The sequence below is a fragment of the Rhinatrema bivittatum genome, chromosome 3 (genome assembly GCF_901001135.1).
Source record: "Rhinatrema bivittatum chromosome 3, aRhiBiv1.1, whole genome shotgun sequence".
NCBI classification, from domain to species: Eukaryota; Metazoa; Chordata; class Amphibia; order Gymnophiona; family Rhinatrematidae; genus Rhinatrema; species Rhinatrema bivittatum.
Window position 1 is genome coordinate 229,301,002 of NC_042617.1, and position 15,008 is coordinate 229,316,009.

The 15,008-nt window shown below is 43.6% G+C and overlaps 1 protein-coding gene across 1 annotated transcript in view; it reads right to left on the reverse strand.

Annotated features, from left to right (window-relative positions):
* The window catches only part of THBS2 (thrombospondin 2), a gene marked incomplete in the record, with an annotated part of 874,147 nt that overhangs the window by 113,023 nt on the left and 746,116 nt on the right, over positions 1 to 15,008 (reverse strand). Inside the window, 1 exon segment of the mRNA XM_029594286.1 lies at positions 9,284 to 9,381. Coding sequence (XP_029450146.1) covers positions 9,284 to 9,381 — 98 coding nt within the window.

Below are 15,008 nucleotides of genomic sequence, written 5' to 3' on the forward strand. Positions count from 1 at the left end.
ATTCCTGTCAGGAACGTGGTTAGAGAGCTCCTTTCACCGCGTGGCAACTGCTGCGCGGAAAAAAGAAGACTGAAGGGAGACCCCTGCTGGCTGCAGGGTCAGTGCCTTGCTGGGCATGCCCAGTAGGGGCCAGTCAAAGTTCTATTAAACTTTGACAGAAGTTTTCCGTGGTGGGCTCCATCCTCGATGTCACCCATTTGTGAGGACAACCATCCTGCTTGTCCTGTGAGAATCCCTGATGTGTCAAAACAGACTCAGATGAAGAGGAAACATTTCCTATTACTTAGACCTACATAGCTAAACATTAAAGCCTTTTTTATGTTAAAATTTCCTTGTAAATGTTATATTAAATATAAAGATGTATCATATATTTTCTTTTTGCCCTCTCAGTTAACTCAGTTTCAAAGTGACAAGGTTGAATGTCATACATTCTTTGACTGCTGTTTATATATAATTCCCTAGATTGGCTATTTTAGATTCTCAACAAGAATGTTAGGCCTGCCTTTGAAGTGCTTTTATTAACTTTTTTTTCTTTTTTCGCTGGAATGATGAAATTGGATCTTTTTATGGTGGACTTGAGGTAAGATAAGATTATTTTATATTGTGGTGAATTATGTTTGTTTTTATAGACCTGTATAATCACATCTTTTCTTTTTTCTGTACCAAGATTATTCTTGATTATTGAAATTGAAATAGCATAAATAAAAAGTTAAACAAAAAAAAAAAGAAGAAAATAAAATTCCCAGGCCTTGCTACAGGGACATTTTAGAATTTCATTACAGGCCAAGAAGACTAGCTTCCCTGGAGAGAGGGAATTAAGTGTCAAACAGGCAGGAATTTTTGTGGGGAACAAAAAGGGAGAGAAGAGAATTTTTTTGTTCACTTGAACAAGTGGGATTTTCTTGTGCTCTAGCTGCAAAGAAAAGAATACTGAGTGGGTAGGGCCTTCTGAATCCAAGGAAGGCAAATCCACACTAGTATTTAAAATGGAGGCATGGATTTGAATCCTCATAAGGAGCCAGCTTTCCTGGGTTGGTGCCAGGAAGGAGCTTGAAGCAAGGCTTGCTCTTATAATCTCCAGCATACTAAAGCTACAGCCAGAGAAGGGCTTGGGATACCTGAAAGCAGAGGAAGTGCAGCAATCCTATGAGGAGGCACCTGACTGGGGTTGTACCTTCCAGGAGCACAAAGATTGGAAGATACAAAAAGAAGAGATGTCAGCTTGGCCAAGGGTGACCAGGATCATCCTAGAGAATGGCATGAAGATGGCACTACAGGGAAGCCTAGCGAAGCATTAAACCCAACCAGGATTATCCCAGAGAGAGGCCTATGGAAGGTACTACACGGAGCCCTGGCAATGGGCCAGGGAAACCAGGAACTGCTCCACTGAAACAGATAATGGAACTGTACCCAGTAGGGCAAGAACAGGTCCAGTGGATGACAAGAGAAGAATATGTAATACTTGTGAATGGACTCAACAGTAAACATGACACAGAAACAAAGGAGCTTCTATGGTGCCTGGCAATATGGATTTCCATGGGAGGACAGGAATCTCATGCACTTCTTCAAACTGGAGAGCAGAAGTGATTTAACATGGCTAACTTACTTCCTGAGGGCAGCATGACATTCAAAGACACACAGCTGAAGCCAGAGAAAGAAGGAGAGGAAAGTGCTGAGGCAGATGTGGATGTCATGAGCCAGATATCCAGCAGACAAAGGAGAAACCAGACCAGATTCAAGAAAATTGGGCCACTACCAGTCGGCAAGTGGAAGAGACTGAGAAGGCCAGGAGTGAAGAGAAAATGGAGATCTCGGCGGTCCAGCCTGGAGAAAATAAGCTGCAGCTTGAGATTTATGAACCAGAAAACCAAGACAAGTTGGAGTTGTGCAAGGAACCCTTAGCTAAAGTACCAAAAGGTTGGGATAAGGGTACTTCAATAAAAGGTGAAAGTACCCTAGGCAAAAGGAATCTCCAGGGGTTAAAGGGCAAGGCATTCCCAGGTTTAGGTCCTCGTAGCCTAGGACAGGTGGGGGACAGAATTAGAAAGCGGAAGTCCCAAGTTAAGACAGCACCAAAAGCAAGTGTAGTGAGTTCCTACTGTGGGATATAGCACTGGTAAGAGCAGATGCTCAATCTGGGAAGATTGAGCTGAGGGGAGGGTATGTGCCAGAAAAATTTTCAGAACACCTTAAAGAACCGGCCCCAGCTGTTTGGTCTTGCTCCACCTTAAGCAAGGCATTCTGAGACATAAAGTATTACTTTTGTATTTACAACATTTACAAACCCCCAAAAAATCAGAATTATTCAACTTGGCTTACCTGGCTTACCTATTGCAAAAGCAAGTCTCTAACAATAGCAGGAAGACCTGGATAACTCTAGCCTTAACTGGCTATGTTCAACATATAGCCAGTCAAATGATGAAAATAAAGAAACCTTTTTGGGCGAGCAAGACCGATACCCCACTCCCTACCCCTTAAAATTAAGTGGCCCAAACCTCCCTCTACCGTAATTTAAAAAATCCAGGCCAGTTCCAGGGCCCCTTCTACCCCCCACCCACAATCCTCTGAAACTTCAAAGGCCACCAGGATGTTACAATTGTACTGTTCCCGGTGGCATCCAGCATTGTTCTGATAGCAACGCTGGTAGCATACAACTTGGTAATTTTAGTCAAGAATATCTAGTTGGCTAACTTGTCTGTGTGCCAGCTTATTGAATATTGACCTTTATGAGGTTCATATTCAGAGGTATTATGTCTAATGACTCACAAGTTTGTTGTGTCCGACGGTCTCAGATGGCTTCGACCTCTGTGCCTGACCTTTCTTCCTTCTCTCTCCTCAAGCCTTGGGAAGATGGCTGTTGTCGCATCTTCATGCCGCTCACTCCAGCGATCCCGGATCGGCAACAGCGACGGTGTTCGCCATGATTTTCCTGAGAGCCTCCTGAGGTGCGTGCGTGCACGCCACCCACGTCTATATCCATGTCATGGCGGGAACCTCGGGGGTGTCCCCTCTGAGTGACGTCATCACATACTGGTATTTAGCCTGCCCTCGTTTGCTAACAAACTGAGTTAGCAAGGATTGGACTGCCTCCGGTCTAAGCTGCTCTGCCGCTTCCAGCTTCCACAGGAAGCTCTCTCTGCCCTTTTGGGTATTCTTCACTAACCTGGGTACCCGCTCCTCGGAGGCCCTTCTGCTCTATTTCAGGTACCTATACTGGGATACCGGGTACTCGCTCCTCGAGGGCCTGCGCTCCCTAATCTGTTGCCTGCCACTGAACACTTCTGCCTGCCAGGTCCTTCTACAATACAGCTTCTGTTCAGTGAGTACTACCTTTCAGTCTGTCTCACCTTCAGCTTCAGTGCTCAGGGTTTACATCTGGGACCTGTCCCTGCTACCCCACGCTGCCTATCACCTACTTGATTGTGAGACTGGTCTCCTCTGCTGAGGACCCCTGGACTACTTCACTGGACTACCTTCACTGCTGCCCGTCCCGGGCAGTACCATCAAGCTGTACAATAAATAATACTACTCTGTGTCTGCGTGTATAGAGTCTAGCTTCTCCCCGTGGAAGTGGCCATCACTGCAGTACCCAAGAATCGACTCCAGCACCTCATAACCATAACAAAGTTATTGTGCTAAATGCCAACTTTTGAATATTTCAGGCATATATCTGTTTATACTTTATTTGGCTATCTCATTAGTCATTCCAGGAGTGATTTTGGGAGGAGTTAGGTTAGTTGGATAAGCTATCCAGCTAACTTTGATATTTAGAATTAATTCTAAATATCAGAGTTAGCCAGATAACACATCCAGCTAACTCAGGTCTTGCCATAGAGCTGTCCTCAGTTAACCAGCTAACCAGTTAAACTTATCTGGCTATCTTTAAAATAGCCATCTATATTCAATAATGTGGATACACCACAGAATATCCTTTCAAAGTAAGTCGGATAAGCTTATATGGCTAACTTTGCAATACAGAAAACAAATCGGAAGCCGATCCAGTTGGCTGTGTAGCAGTAAGGATAACGAGAATCGGATAATGGAAAAAGCCCTTTATTAAAATTTGCCCGACTCTGGCCGAGTTTCACTCTTTAATCAAGAGCTGCCTCAGGGGCAACTAGAAACAAATATATAAATTGTTAAAAAATGAACACACATAAAATAAAATAAAATCAATCAACAACATATATAGGTGTACAGACTCCAGAGATTAAATAAATCATAACATGTATGTGTGTTGACATCAAAATGGTATACAGAAATGATGCAAAAAAGGAACTCAGGACACAATTGGTGTACAGATGTGAATAAATTCAAACACCAGTTGTAAAAGCAGAAAAGACAGTACTGGAGCGGATAACTTGGTGTTGATTGATTTTATTTTATTTTATGTATGTTCATTTTTTAACAATTTATATATTTGTTTCTAGTTGCCCCTGAGGCAGCTCTCGATTAAAGAGCGAAACTCGGCCATAGTCAGGCAAATTTTAATAAAGGGCTTTTTCCATTATCTGATTGTTAACTTTGCAATACAGCCAGTAACTGAATATGGACCTTTATGTTTTAGTCTTCAAATGGCTCATATAATGTAAAACAGTTAAAATCTGCAAACTAGCATTTTTTTCTAGTATTAATCTTGGGGGAAATCTGTGCTACTGTGGAGCACAAAATTTGCCCAGAATTCCCCTTCTGCGCAGAATTTATAAGGCCCTGGCATGCTGTGAGTAGAGCCCGTCCCACTCATGGCGAAGATGAAGCAGGCCCCCAGCGTGCTGCGAGCTAATGGTATCCCACTTGCAGCGAAGAAGGAGCAGACCCTGGTGTGCTGCGAATGGAGGCTGTCCTGTTCACGGCAAAGATATTACAGGCCCAGGCATGTCGCAAGCAGAGGCCGCCCCACTTGCAGTGTACATGGAACAGGCCGTGGCATACTGCAACTGAAGGCCATTCCACTCACGACAAAGAAGGAGCAGTCCCCAGTGTAGCATGAGTGGAGCCCATCCTGCTCGCGGCGAAGATGAAGCAAGTCCAGGCATGCCACGAACGGAGGTTGTACCGCTCATGGCGAATATGGAGTAGACCCTGGTGAGAGTGAGTCTGTGTGTGTGTGTAAGACTGGGAGCCTAGGGGGTGAGAGAGAGAGCATGTGTGATAGAGTGTGGGTGTGGGTACCAGAGAGAGGGAGTCTGTATTAGGAGATTGTGAAGGAGTGTGTATATGTGTGAGAGATTGGGAGATGCCTCATTGATGGCAGTGGGATGGCGCATAATTTCCTTAACACAGCTCACCCCGGTGGTGCTGCCGCGATCCCCTCACGTACCCTGCTCCTGAAGAATGGAAGGATCGCGGCCTTGCAGCATGGGCTGCTTCTTCCTACTCAGCTGTCGGCACCTGATGACGTCATTCAGACACCGGCAGCTGGGAAGGAGTCAGCAGCCCACACAGTAAGGCTGCGATCCTTCCATTCCTCAGGAGCAGGGAGGGTAAATGAGGGGATCACTGCACTGCTGGAGTGAGCTGCGTTAAGGAAATCATGCGCCATCGCTCTGCCACCAATGAGGCAGCACAACAGAAAGAGGCCAGGAGGGGCTGTTGGCATTTTCTCCTTCCCACCCACAGTAAAGTAGAAAGAAGCCCATGGAGGCTGTTGACATCTCCTTCCTCCCACCCACAGCACAAAAGAAAGAATCTAGGCAAGGCCATTGGGTTCTCCTCCCTCCTGCCTATGGTGCAATATAAAGAGGCCTGAGGGGTATGGAGCATCGGCATCTACCCATCCATCTGCAATTCAACAGCAAGAGGCCTAACCAGGCCTTCAAAATCTTTGTTTGCTGAAACAGAGGCCTAGAATTTAAGTATATGTGAGAAACAATAAGTGTGAGATAGCCTGTGTGTGTGTGAGAGAGTGTGAGGGAGAGAGCCTATGGGTGTGAAAGAGCCTGTATGTGAGGAAGAGAGTCACTGAATGGGAGACAGCCTATGTAGGTGTAAGGGGGAGAGAGCCAGTGAGTGTGAGAGAGCCTATGTGTTTGACGGAGGGTAAGAGAGCCTGTAATGGCAAGAGAGGCAGTGTGTGTAAGAGAGAGAGAGAGAGGGCAAGAAAATCAGTGAGTGTAAGAGAGCCTTATTTGTGAGGGAAAGAGTGAGCCATTGATTGTGAGAGAACTGTATGTATGTGTGAAGAAGAGAAATATAGCTAGAAGAATGAGGGAGGGCGAGAGAGTCTGTGTGTGAGGGGAGGGTGAAAAGCCAGTAAATGGGGAGAGCCTGTTTGTGTTTGTGAGTTAGGAAAGGTGAGAGAGCCTATGTGTGTGTTTATGAGAGAGAAAGCCAGTGAATGTTAGACAGCTTATGTGTGTGTGTGTGTGAGAGGGGAAGAAAGCCAGTGCCCAGTGAGTATGAGAGAGCCTGCATAGATGTGTGTGATTGAGGGAGAAAGCCAGTGAAGGAGGGAGAGAGTATGTGTGTGTATAAGGGAAGGAGAAAGCTGGTGAGAGAGAGGAGCTCATGTGTGTGTGTGAGGAAGGAAGGAGGGAGCGAGAGTCTGTGAGTGTGATAGCCAGTGAATGTGAGAAAGCCTCTGTGTTTGTGTGAAAGAGACAGAATGAATGTGTGTGTGTTAGGGAGTTTGTATATATGAGAGAGAGAGAGTGAGAGAGAGAGAGAAGAAAGTGTGCACCTTCACTCTCACCCATTAATCCACAACAATCTCAGGGTGACGGGAAATCCAAAATTCTCAGGTATGTTGAGTGAGGGATATTTTTTGTCCCTCTTTCTTTTAATTATTGGACTTTATTTGATCAGTCTGCTGTTTTGAAATATTTTATTGGTGTTTGGTAAATTTTTAAAATTGTAATGAGTTAATTATATGATATTATTCTATTCATCAAATGTTTTGAAATATTATTTTTATTAGTATGGTTTCACTATTATGATTTATATTTCTTGGTTTTGTTTGATGTTTTGTGAGGAATGATGATGTTTCTGATTTTCCAGTCATACACCGTATGCAGAATTTAGTAGGGATGTGAATCGTTTTAGGACGATTAAAATTATCGTCCGATAATTTTAATATCGTCTTAAACCGTTATGGAACACAATACAATACAGATTCTAACGATTTATCGTTATAAATCGTTAGAATCGTGAGCCGGCACACTAAAACCCCCTAAAACCCACCCCCGACCCTTTAAATTAAATCCCCCACCCTCCCGAACCCCCCCCCCAATAACTTAAATAACCTGCGGGTCCAGCGGCGGTCCGGAACGGCAGCGGTCCGGAACGGGCTCCTGCTCCTGAATCTTGTCGTCTTCAGCCGGCGCCATTTTCCAAAATGGCGCCGAAAAATGGCGGCGGCCATAGACGAAAAAGATTGGACGGCAGGAGGTCCTTCCGGACCCCCGCTGGACTTTTGGCAAGTCTCGTGGGGGTCAGGAGGCCCCCCACAAGCTGGCCAAAAGTTCCTGGAGGTCCAGCGGGGGTCAGGGAGCGATTTCCCGCCGCGAATCGTTTTCGTACGGAAAATGGCGCCGGCAGGAGATCGACTGCAGGAGGTCGTTCAGCGAGGGTTCCGGCGCCTCGCTGAACGACCTCCTGCAGTCGATCTCCTGCCGGCGCCATTTTCCGTACGAAAACGATTCGCGGCGGGAAATCGCTCCCTGACCCCCGCTGGACCTCCAGGAACTTTTGGCCAGCTTGTGGGGGGCCTCCTGACCCCCACGAGACTTGCCAAAAGTCCAGCGGGGGTCCGGAAGGACCTCCTGCCGTCCAATCTTTTTCGTCTATGGCCGCCGCCATTTTTCGGCGCCATTTTGGAAAATGGCGCCGGCTGAAGACGACAAGATTCAGGAGCAGGAGCCCGTTCCGGACCGCCGCTGGACCCGCAGGTTATTTAAGTTATTTGGGGGGGGTTCGGGAGGGTGGGGGATTTAATTTAAAGGGTCGGGGTGGGTTTTAGGGGGTTTTAATGTGCCGGTTTTTCGATTTTTCGATTTTTAACGATTTTTAACGATTTTTCACGATATTTTACCCCCCCAAACGGCAACAATATGATTCCCTCCCCCTCCCAGCCGAAATCGATCGTTAAGACGATCGAGGACACGATTCACATCCCTAGAATTTAGCTTATTGTAGTTTCTCATTTGTTTTTTGTCTATATGTTTCTGTTGATACATTAATGCCTCTTTATTCTGTATTTGGTAAGGATCTGTCTGTGTTCTGTATATGAGACTGAGGTTAGATATTCTGCTGAAATATACTTTTTATATAGAGATCAATAGCAACCTGGCTTGTTTTGCTTTCCTAATAGGACATATTTTGATGTTTTAGGGCATAGTGTAATATTTGCAATGTTGTCTTTTCTTAGGTAGGATTGTTACTGTTTGAGTATTGGCAGTTAGTGCTGTTTTGATATGGAAAATTTACTATATTGTAATTGTAATTGTTTATTAATGGCTTTCTGGTGGCCAAGCCTACATCAAATGCACATAGGCCTGATATCATCTAGGTTCCAAATGTCTTTTTTGTAGGATTTTCTGGCTGGACCCTTAGCAGTGCATATAAATATAATATACATGTTATTGTAAGTGATATTTTTCCTCAGAAGATTGTTCTTTGAATGATCTTTTCCATGTAAAATCTGTTAAAAATTATGCAGTTATTTTAAGTGTGTGGGGGAGAGGGGGGTTGCACAACAATGTAAGCTTTGCCTAGGGCACCAGTTCTAGGATGGCAGTGGAGGGTAAAGGGGTTTGATATCAGATAAAAAAGACAAGATTCCCTAATGGTGGGAAGGCAGTTGTTAAGTAATTGTAGTTTTTCTGACAGTTCTAATGGAATATTATTGGTATTTTTATATTTGTGATCATTTGGTGCATAGTTTTCAAGTAATAAGGCAAATAATAAAAGATGTTGTGTGGAAAGACATCTAGGAAATACTCCACAAGCCCAAGTGTTCAGAATTTTCAAAGTTGAAAGTTGGCAACCCTATATATATTGTTATTTTGACCAATATAAAGTTTGCAGAATTTTAATTTTTGGTACACAGGAGTACAGTATGCTAATTTATCTATGACTTACAAACATGTTTAAATGAAACTGAAATAAAAAAAAAGTTTTATTCCTGCATTTACAAGCAGAAAATTTAAGAGCATGGTCATGTGATGCCATTTGACAGATTAAATTATTATTCTCAAGCATTTTGTAAACAACTTTACTTTTCCTGCATTCAGATTCAAAGTATAGTATATAAAACTTTCAAGAACTGCATTAAATTATCTCTTACCTAATGAAACCTGTCTTTGGCCTGTGAGTTAATTGCCATCTGTAGGCAGTGTAATCCTTCCATCCAACATTTTTAGGGTCATGCCATAAAGTTTGTACCTACAAGCAGAAATTTATAAAAATAGTTAAAAAATGCTGTATTGCATATATTCTGCAAAAGAAATAAAGATACAACCACTACACAATAGAACGGATAAAAGATGGAGGAGAAATAAAAGAAATAAAATCAAACATCAAAAAGTCATATCTAATTAAAAACCATTAGAAGATCAAAAAGCTTTAATACAATAAACTATAAATATCAAAACATTCCAATATAAACAGTTGTTCTCAATAATACACCACACTTAAATACAAAAAATATAAGATCTGGTCCACAAAAGGACATTAAAAAGAATTTCTGACATGGTCATTTTCATGTTTTGGCAACCAATTCTACTTCAGAAAAATCAGAATAAAACAGAACCTTCTCTTCTCAAATACAAGGGTATTCTGGAGTCCATATTCAGCCACTGAATGGCTAATTAAGTTAGCTGGATACACCTGTCAGCTAACAACCGGGATATTCGGCAGCAGTGGCAGTGCTGCTGAATATACCTGGATATCTTAGCCGGATAAGTGTATCCGGCTAACTTTAGAACAGCCCTACTGCATGGCTAAGGTTATCCAGTGGGAGCACTGAGAGTAGAAGATCACCTTGCTGGTGGCTGAAAGGAATCAGTAAGTTTTTGCTTGGGAAATTTTCTTTTCTAAAAGTATTGGGGTGAAGTTAACTATTTGGGAATATTATTTAGTGTGTTTGTGCTTCTAATAGTCAGTAAGGCAGCAAATGAACAGAAGTTAGACTGTATTTTTAAATAGTCAGTCAGTAAGGCAGCTAGTAAGCAGTAGTTAGTGTGTTTATTTTTAATCGTCTGTAAAGCAGCTAGTAAGCAGAAGTTAGAGTGTATGTATATCAAAAACAACAAAACCCCCCCCCCCCCAAAACAACAACAACAACAAAAAGTAGCCAGAAGCTAGAAATAAGCTAGGAGCAGTGTATACCTAAGTAAAAAGGTTGAAAAGTTCAGTTCAGTTAATCACCTTGGAAAGGTGTTATGGTAGTGTGATTTGATTTGATTAGGTACCAACATTTTTTAATCGAGAACAGTGAATCACTCTGGCTGACTAACTGAAGTTAGACTGTTTGTATTTCCCAACCCTCCCAGCCCTAGCTCATCCTTTAATTTATAGGCAGGTGCCACTTTCACAAAAAAAAACCAAAACAACTTATTGAGAGTTTGATCATTCCCTGTAGGCCACCACCAGACATATAGTAGATTTTCAAAGGGTTACGCACGTATACCCCCCGCCCCTCGCGCACTGAGCCTATCTTGCATAGGCTGCCAGCACGCGCAAAGCCCCGAGATGAGCATAAGTCCCGGGGCTTTCCTGGGGGGCATATTGGGGGGCGTGTCACGGCCGGTGCGTCATCGGGGGCATGTCGGGGGGACGTGTCGTGGCCGGCACATCATCAGGGGCATTCCGGGGGCATGGCCATGGCCTCCAGAGCAGCCCTGAACCGGACCATGGCCTGCCGGCAGCCGGCCCGGCATGCGCAAGTTACGCCTGTCTCGGGCAGGCATAACTTGTGCAATAAAGGTAGGGGGTTTAGATAGGGCTGTTCCCTCCGAGGCCGTTCCTATTTTGGAACAGCCTCAGAGGGAACAGAGGCACTCTGTGCGGCTCGGCGTGCGCAGGCTGGCAATTTTGGGCAGCCTTGCGCGCGCCGACCCCAGATTTTAACAGATATACGTGGCTACACACGTATCTATTCAAATCCGGCATACAGTTGTTTGTGCCTGGTGAGCGAACAAAAGTACGCATGTGCGTAGTTTTATAAAATCTGCCCCATTGTGAATTCACTAATACATTTAAAGGACATTAATAATTAGACACATTCCTACTCCCATAGCAACCTAAACCTTAAGTAGGAACTGAACAAATTTGAGATGAAGGCAGCAGTCCAGCAGCAAGAGGGGGGCTTCCCAGTCTTTTGCATCGAGTGTCACATGTATGATTTTTTACCCGCCGGTGAGAAATTGTACATGTGCTTGCGATGCAAAGAGCTCCTGGCTCTCAGAGGCTAGAGTGGCAGACCTGGAGGAGCTGAGGCAGAGAGGTATATAGATGAGACCTTCAGGTACACAGTAGCCAAGTCCCAACTTTAGACTGGCAGCGCTGGTGCTGCCTTGGAGGAAGAAGGTCTCATGATTGGAGAGCATCAACCTGGTGCAGCAGGAAAGGATCCTGTAGCAAGGTGGTGCACTGTCCTTTCACACCGAGAATATCTCCCCAAGTCCTACTGCCCAGGAGAGAAGGGTTAGGTCGGCTAGTGATTCGATTATTAGGAATGAAGACAGCTGGGTGGCTGGTGAGCGTGAGAATCACCTGGTAACATGCCTTCCTGGTGCAAAGGTGGTGGACCTCACGCATCACCTAGATAGGATTTTAGACAGTGCTGGGGAGGAGCCGGCTGTCGTGGTACATGTGGGCCCAACGACATAGGAAAATGTGGGAGGAAGGTTCTAGAAGCCAAATTTAGGCTCTTAGGTAGAAAGCTTAAATCCAGAACCTCCAGGGTAGCATTCTCTGAAATGCTCCCTGTTCCACACGCAGGTCCCCAGAGGCAGGCAGAGCTCTGGCGTCTCAATGCGTGGATGAGATTATGGTGCAAGGAAGAGGGATTCAGGTTTGTAAGGACCTGGGAAACCTTTTGGGGAAGGGGGAGTCTCTTCCGAAGGGATGGGCTCCACCTTAACCAGGGTGGAACCAGAATGCTGGTGCTAACCTTTAAAAAGGAGATAGAGCAGCCGACAGTCGCTCAGCCGCACATAGTTCGGAGAGAGGTATCTTCAAAGGATACTAATGATGCATAAGAATTAGGGCATCCCGACAGTGAGGTTCCAATAATAAGAAAAGTAGTCCAAGTGCCTTTAACTAAAAACTCAACTGAGCTAAAAAATTCTAACTTATCCCTATCAATTAAAAAGCAGAATGAAAATACAAACAAAAAACAAACTTTGAAATGTTTGTATGCTAATGCCAGAAGTCTAAGAAGTAAGATGGGAGAATTAGAATGTATAGCAGTGAATGATGACATAGACTTAATTGGCATCTCAGAGACATGGTGGAAGGATGACAACCAATGGGACAGTGCTATACCGGGTTACAAATTATATCACAATGACAGAGAAGAGCACCTGGGAGGCGGTGTAGCGCTTTATGTCCTGGATGGCATAAAGTCCAACAGTATAAACATCCTGCATGAGATTAAATGCACAATTGAATCTTTATGGATAGAAATCCCTTGCTTGTTGGGGAAGACTATAGTGATAGGAGAATACTACCATCCACCTGGTCAAGATGGTGAGATGGACAGTGAAATGCTAAGAGAAATTATGGAAACTAACCAAATTGGTAGTGCAGTAATAATGGGAGATTTCAATTACCCCAATATTGACTGGGTAAATGTATCATCAGTACATGCTAGAGAGATAAAGTTCCTGGATGGAATAAATGTCAGTTTTATGGAGCAATTGGTTCAGGAACTGACAAGAAAGGGAGCAATTTTAGATCTAATTCCCAGTGGAGCACAGGATTTGGTGAGAGAGGTAACGGTGGTGGGGCCGCTTGGCAATAGTGATCATAATATGATCAAATTTGATTTAATGACTGGAAGGGGAGAGTAAGCAAATCCACGGCTCAAGTGCTAAATTTTCAAAAGGGAAACTTTGAGAAAATGAGAAAAATAGAAAAAAGCTGAAAGGAACAGTTACAAAGGTAAAAAGTGTGCAAGAAGTGTGGTCATTGTTAAAAAATACCATCCTAGAAGCACAGTCCAGATGTATTCCACACATTAAGAAAGGTGGAAAGAAGGCAAAACGATTACCAGCATGGTTAAAAGGGGAGGTGAAAGAAGCTATTTTAGCCAAAAGATCTTCATTCAAAAATTGAAAGAAGGCTCCAACAAAAGAAGATAGGATAATGCATAAGCATTGGCAAGTTAAATGTAAGAAATTGAAAAGACAGGCTAAGAAAGAATTTGAAAAGAAGTTGACTGTAGAGGCAAAAACTCACAGTAAAAACTTTTTAAAATATATCCGAAGCAGAAAGCCTGTGAGGGAGTCAGTTGGACCGTTAGATGATCGAGGGGTTAAAGGGGCACTTAGAGAAGATAAGGCCATCGCGGAAAGATTAAATAATTTCTTTGCTTTGGTGTTTACTGAAGAGGATGTTGGGGAGGTACCCGTAACGGAGAAGGTTTTCATGGGTAATAATTCAGATGGACTGAACCAAATCACGGTGAACCTAGAAGATGTGGTAGGACTGATTGACAAACTGAAGAGTAGTAAATCACCTGGACTGGATGGTATACACCCCAGGGTTCTGAAGGAACTAAAAAATGAAATGTCAGACCTATTAGTAAAAGTTTGTAACCTATCATTAAAATTATCCATTGTACCTGAAGACTGGAGGGAAGCTAATGTAACCCCAATATTTATAAAGGGCTCCAAGGGCGATCCGGGAAACTACAGACCGGTTAGCCTGACTTCAGTGCCAGGAAAAATAGTGGAAAGTGTTCTACATATCAAAATCACAGAACACATTTAAAGAAATGGTTTAATGGAACAAAGTCAGCATGGCTTTACCCAGGGCAAGTCTTGCCTCACAAATCTACTTCACTTTTTTGAAGGAGTTAATAAACATATAGATAAAGGTGAACCGGTTGATGTAGTGTATTTGGATTTTCAGAAGGCGTTTGACAAAGTTCCTCATGAGAGGCTTCTAGGAAAAGTAAAAAGTCATGGGATAGGTGGCGATGTCCTTTCATGGATTACAAGCTGGCTAAAAGACAGAAAACAGAGAGTAGTATTAAATGGACAATTTTCTCAGTGGAAGGGAGTGGGCAGTGGAGTGCTTCAGGGATCTGTGTTGGGACTCGTACTTTTCAATATATTTATAAATGATCTGGAAAGAAATATGACGAGTGAGGTAATCAAATTTGCAGATGGTACAATATTGTTGAGAGCAGTTAAATCACAAGCAGAATGTGATAAATTGCAGGAAGACCTTGTGAGACTGGAAAATTGGGCATCAAAATGGCAGATGAAATTTAATGTGGATAAGTGCAAGATGATGCATATAGGGAAAAATAACCCATGCTATAGTTACACAATGTTAGGTTCCATATTAGGAGCTACCACCCAAGAAAGAGATCTAGGTGTCATAGTGGATAACACATTGAAATTGTCAGTTCAGTGTGCTGCAGCAGCCAAAAAAGCAAACAGAATGTTGGGAATTATGAGAAAGGGAATGGTGAATAAAACGGAAAATGTCATAATGCCTCTATATCACTCCATGGTGAGACCCCACCTTGAATACTATGTACAATTCTGGTCGCCGCATCTCAAAAAAAGATATACCGTATTTTCCATCGTATAAGACGACTGGGCGTATAAGACGACCCCCAACTTTTCCAGTTAAAATACAGAGTTTGGAATATACTTGCCGTATAAGACTACCCCTCTTCCAACACATTCCAACATTTACAGCAGGAGGGAGTGACTCGAGGAGTGAGGGCACGCTGCCCGATTGGCCGGTGCTGGGCAAAAGGGGCTTGCTTTTACAGCATCCGGGGGAGTGACTCGAGGAGCGAGGGCGCAGGGAATGCACCAGACGCTGTA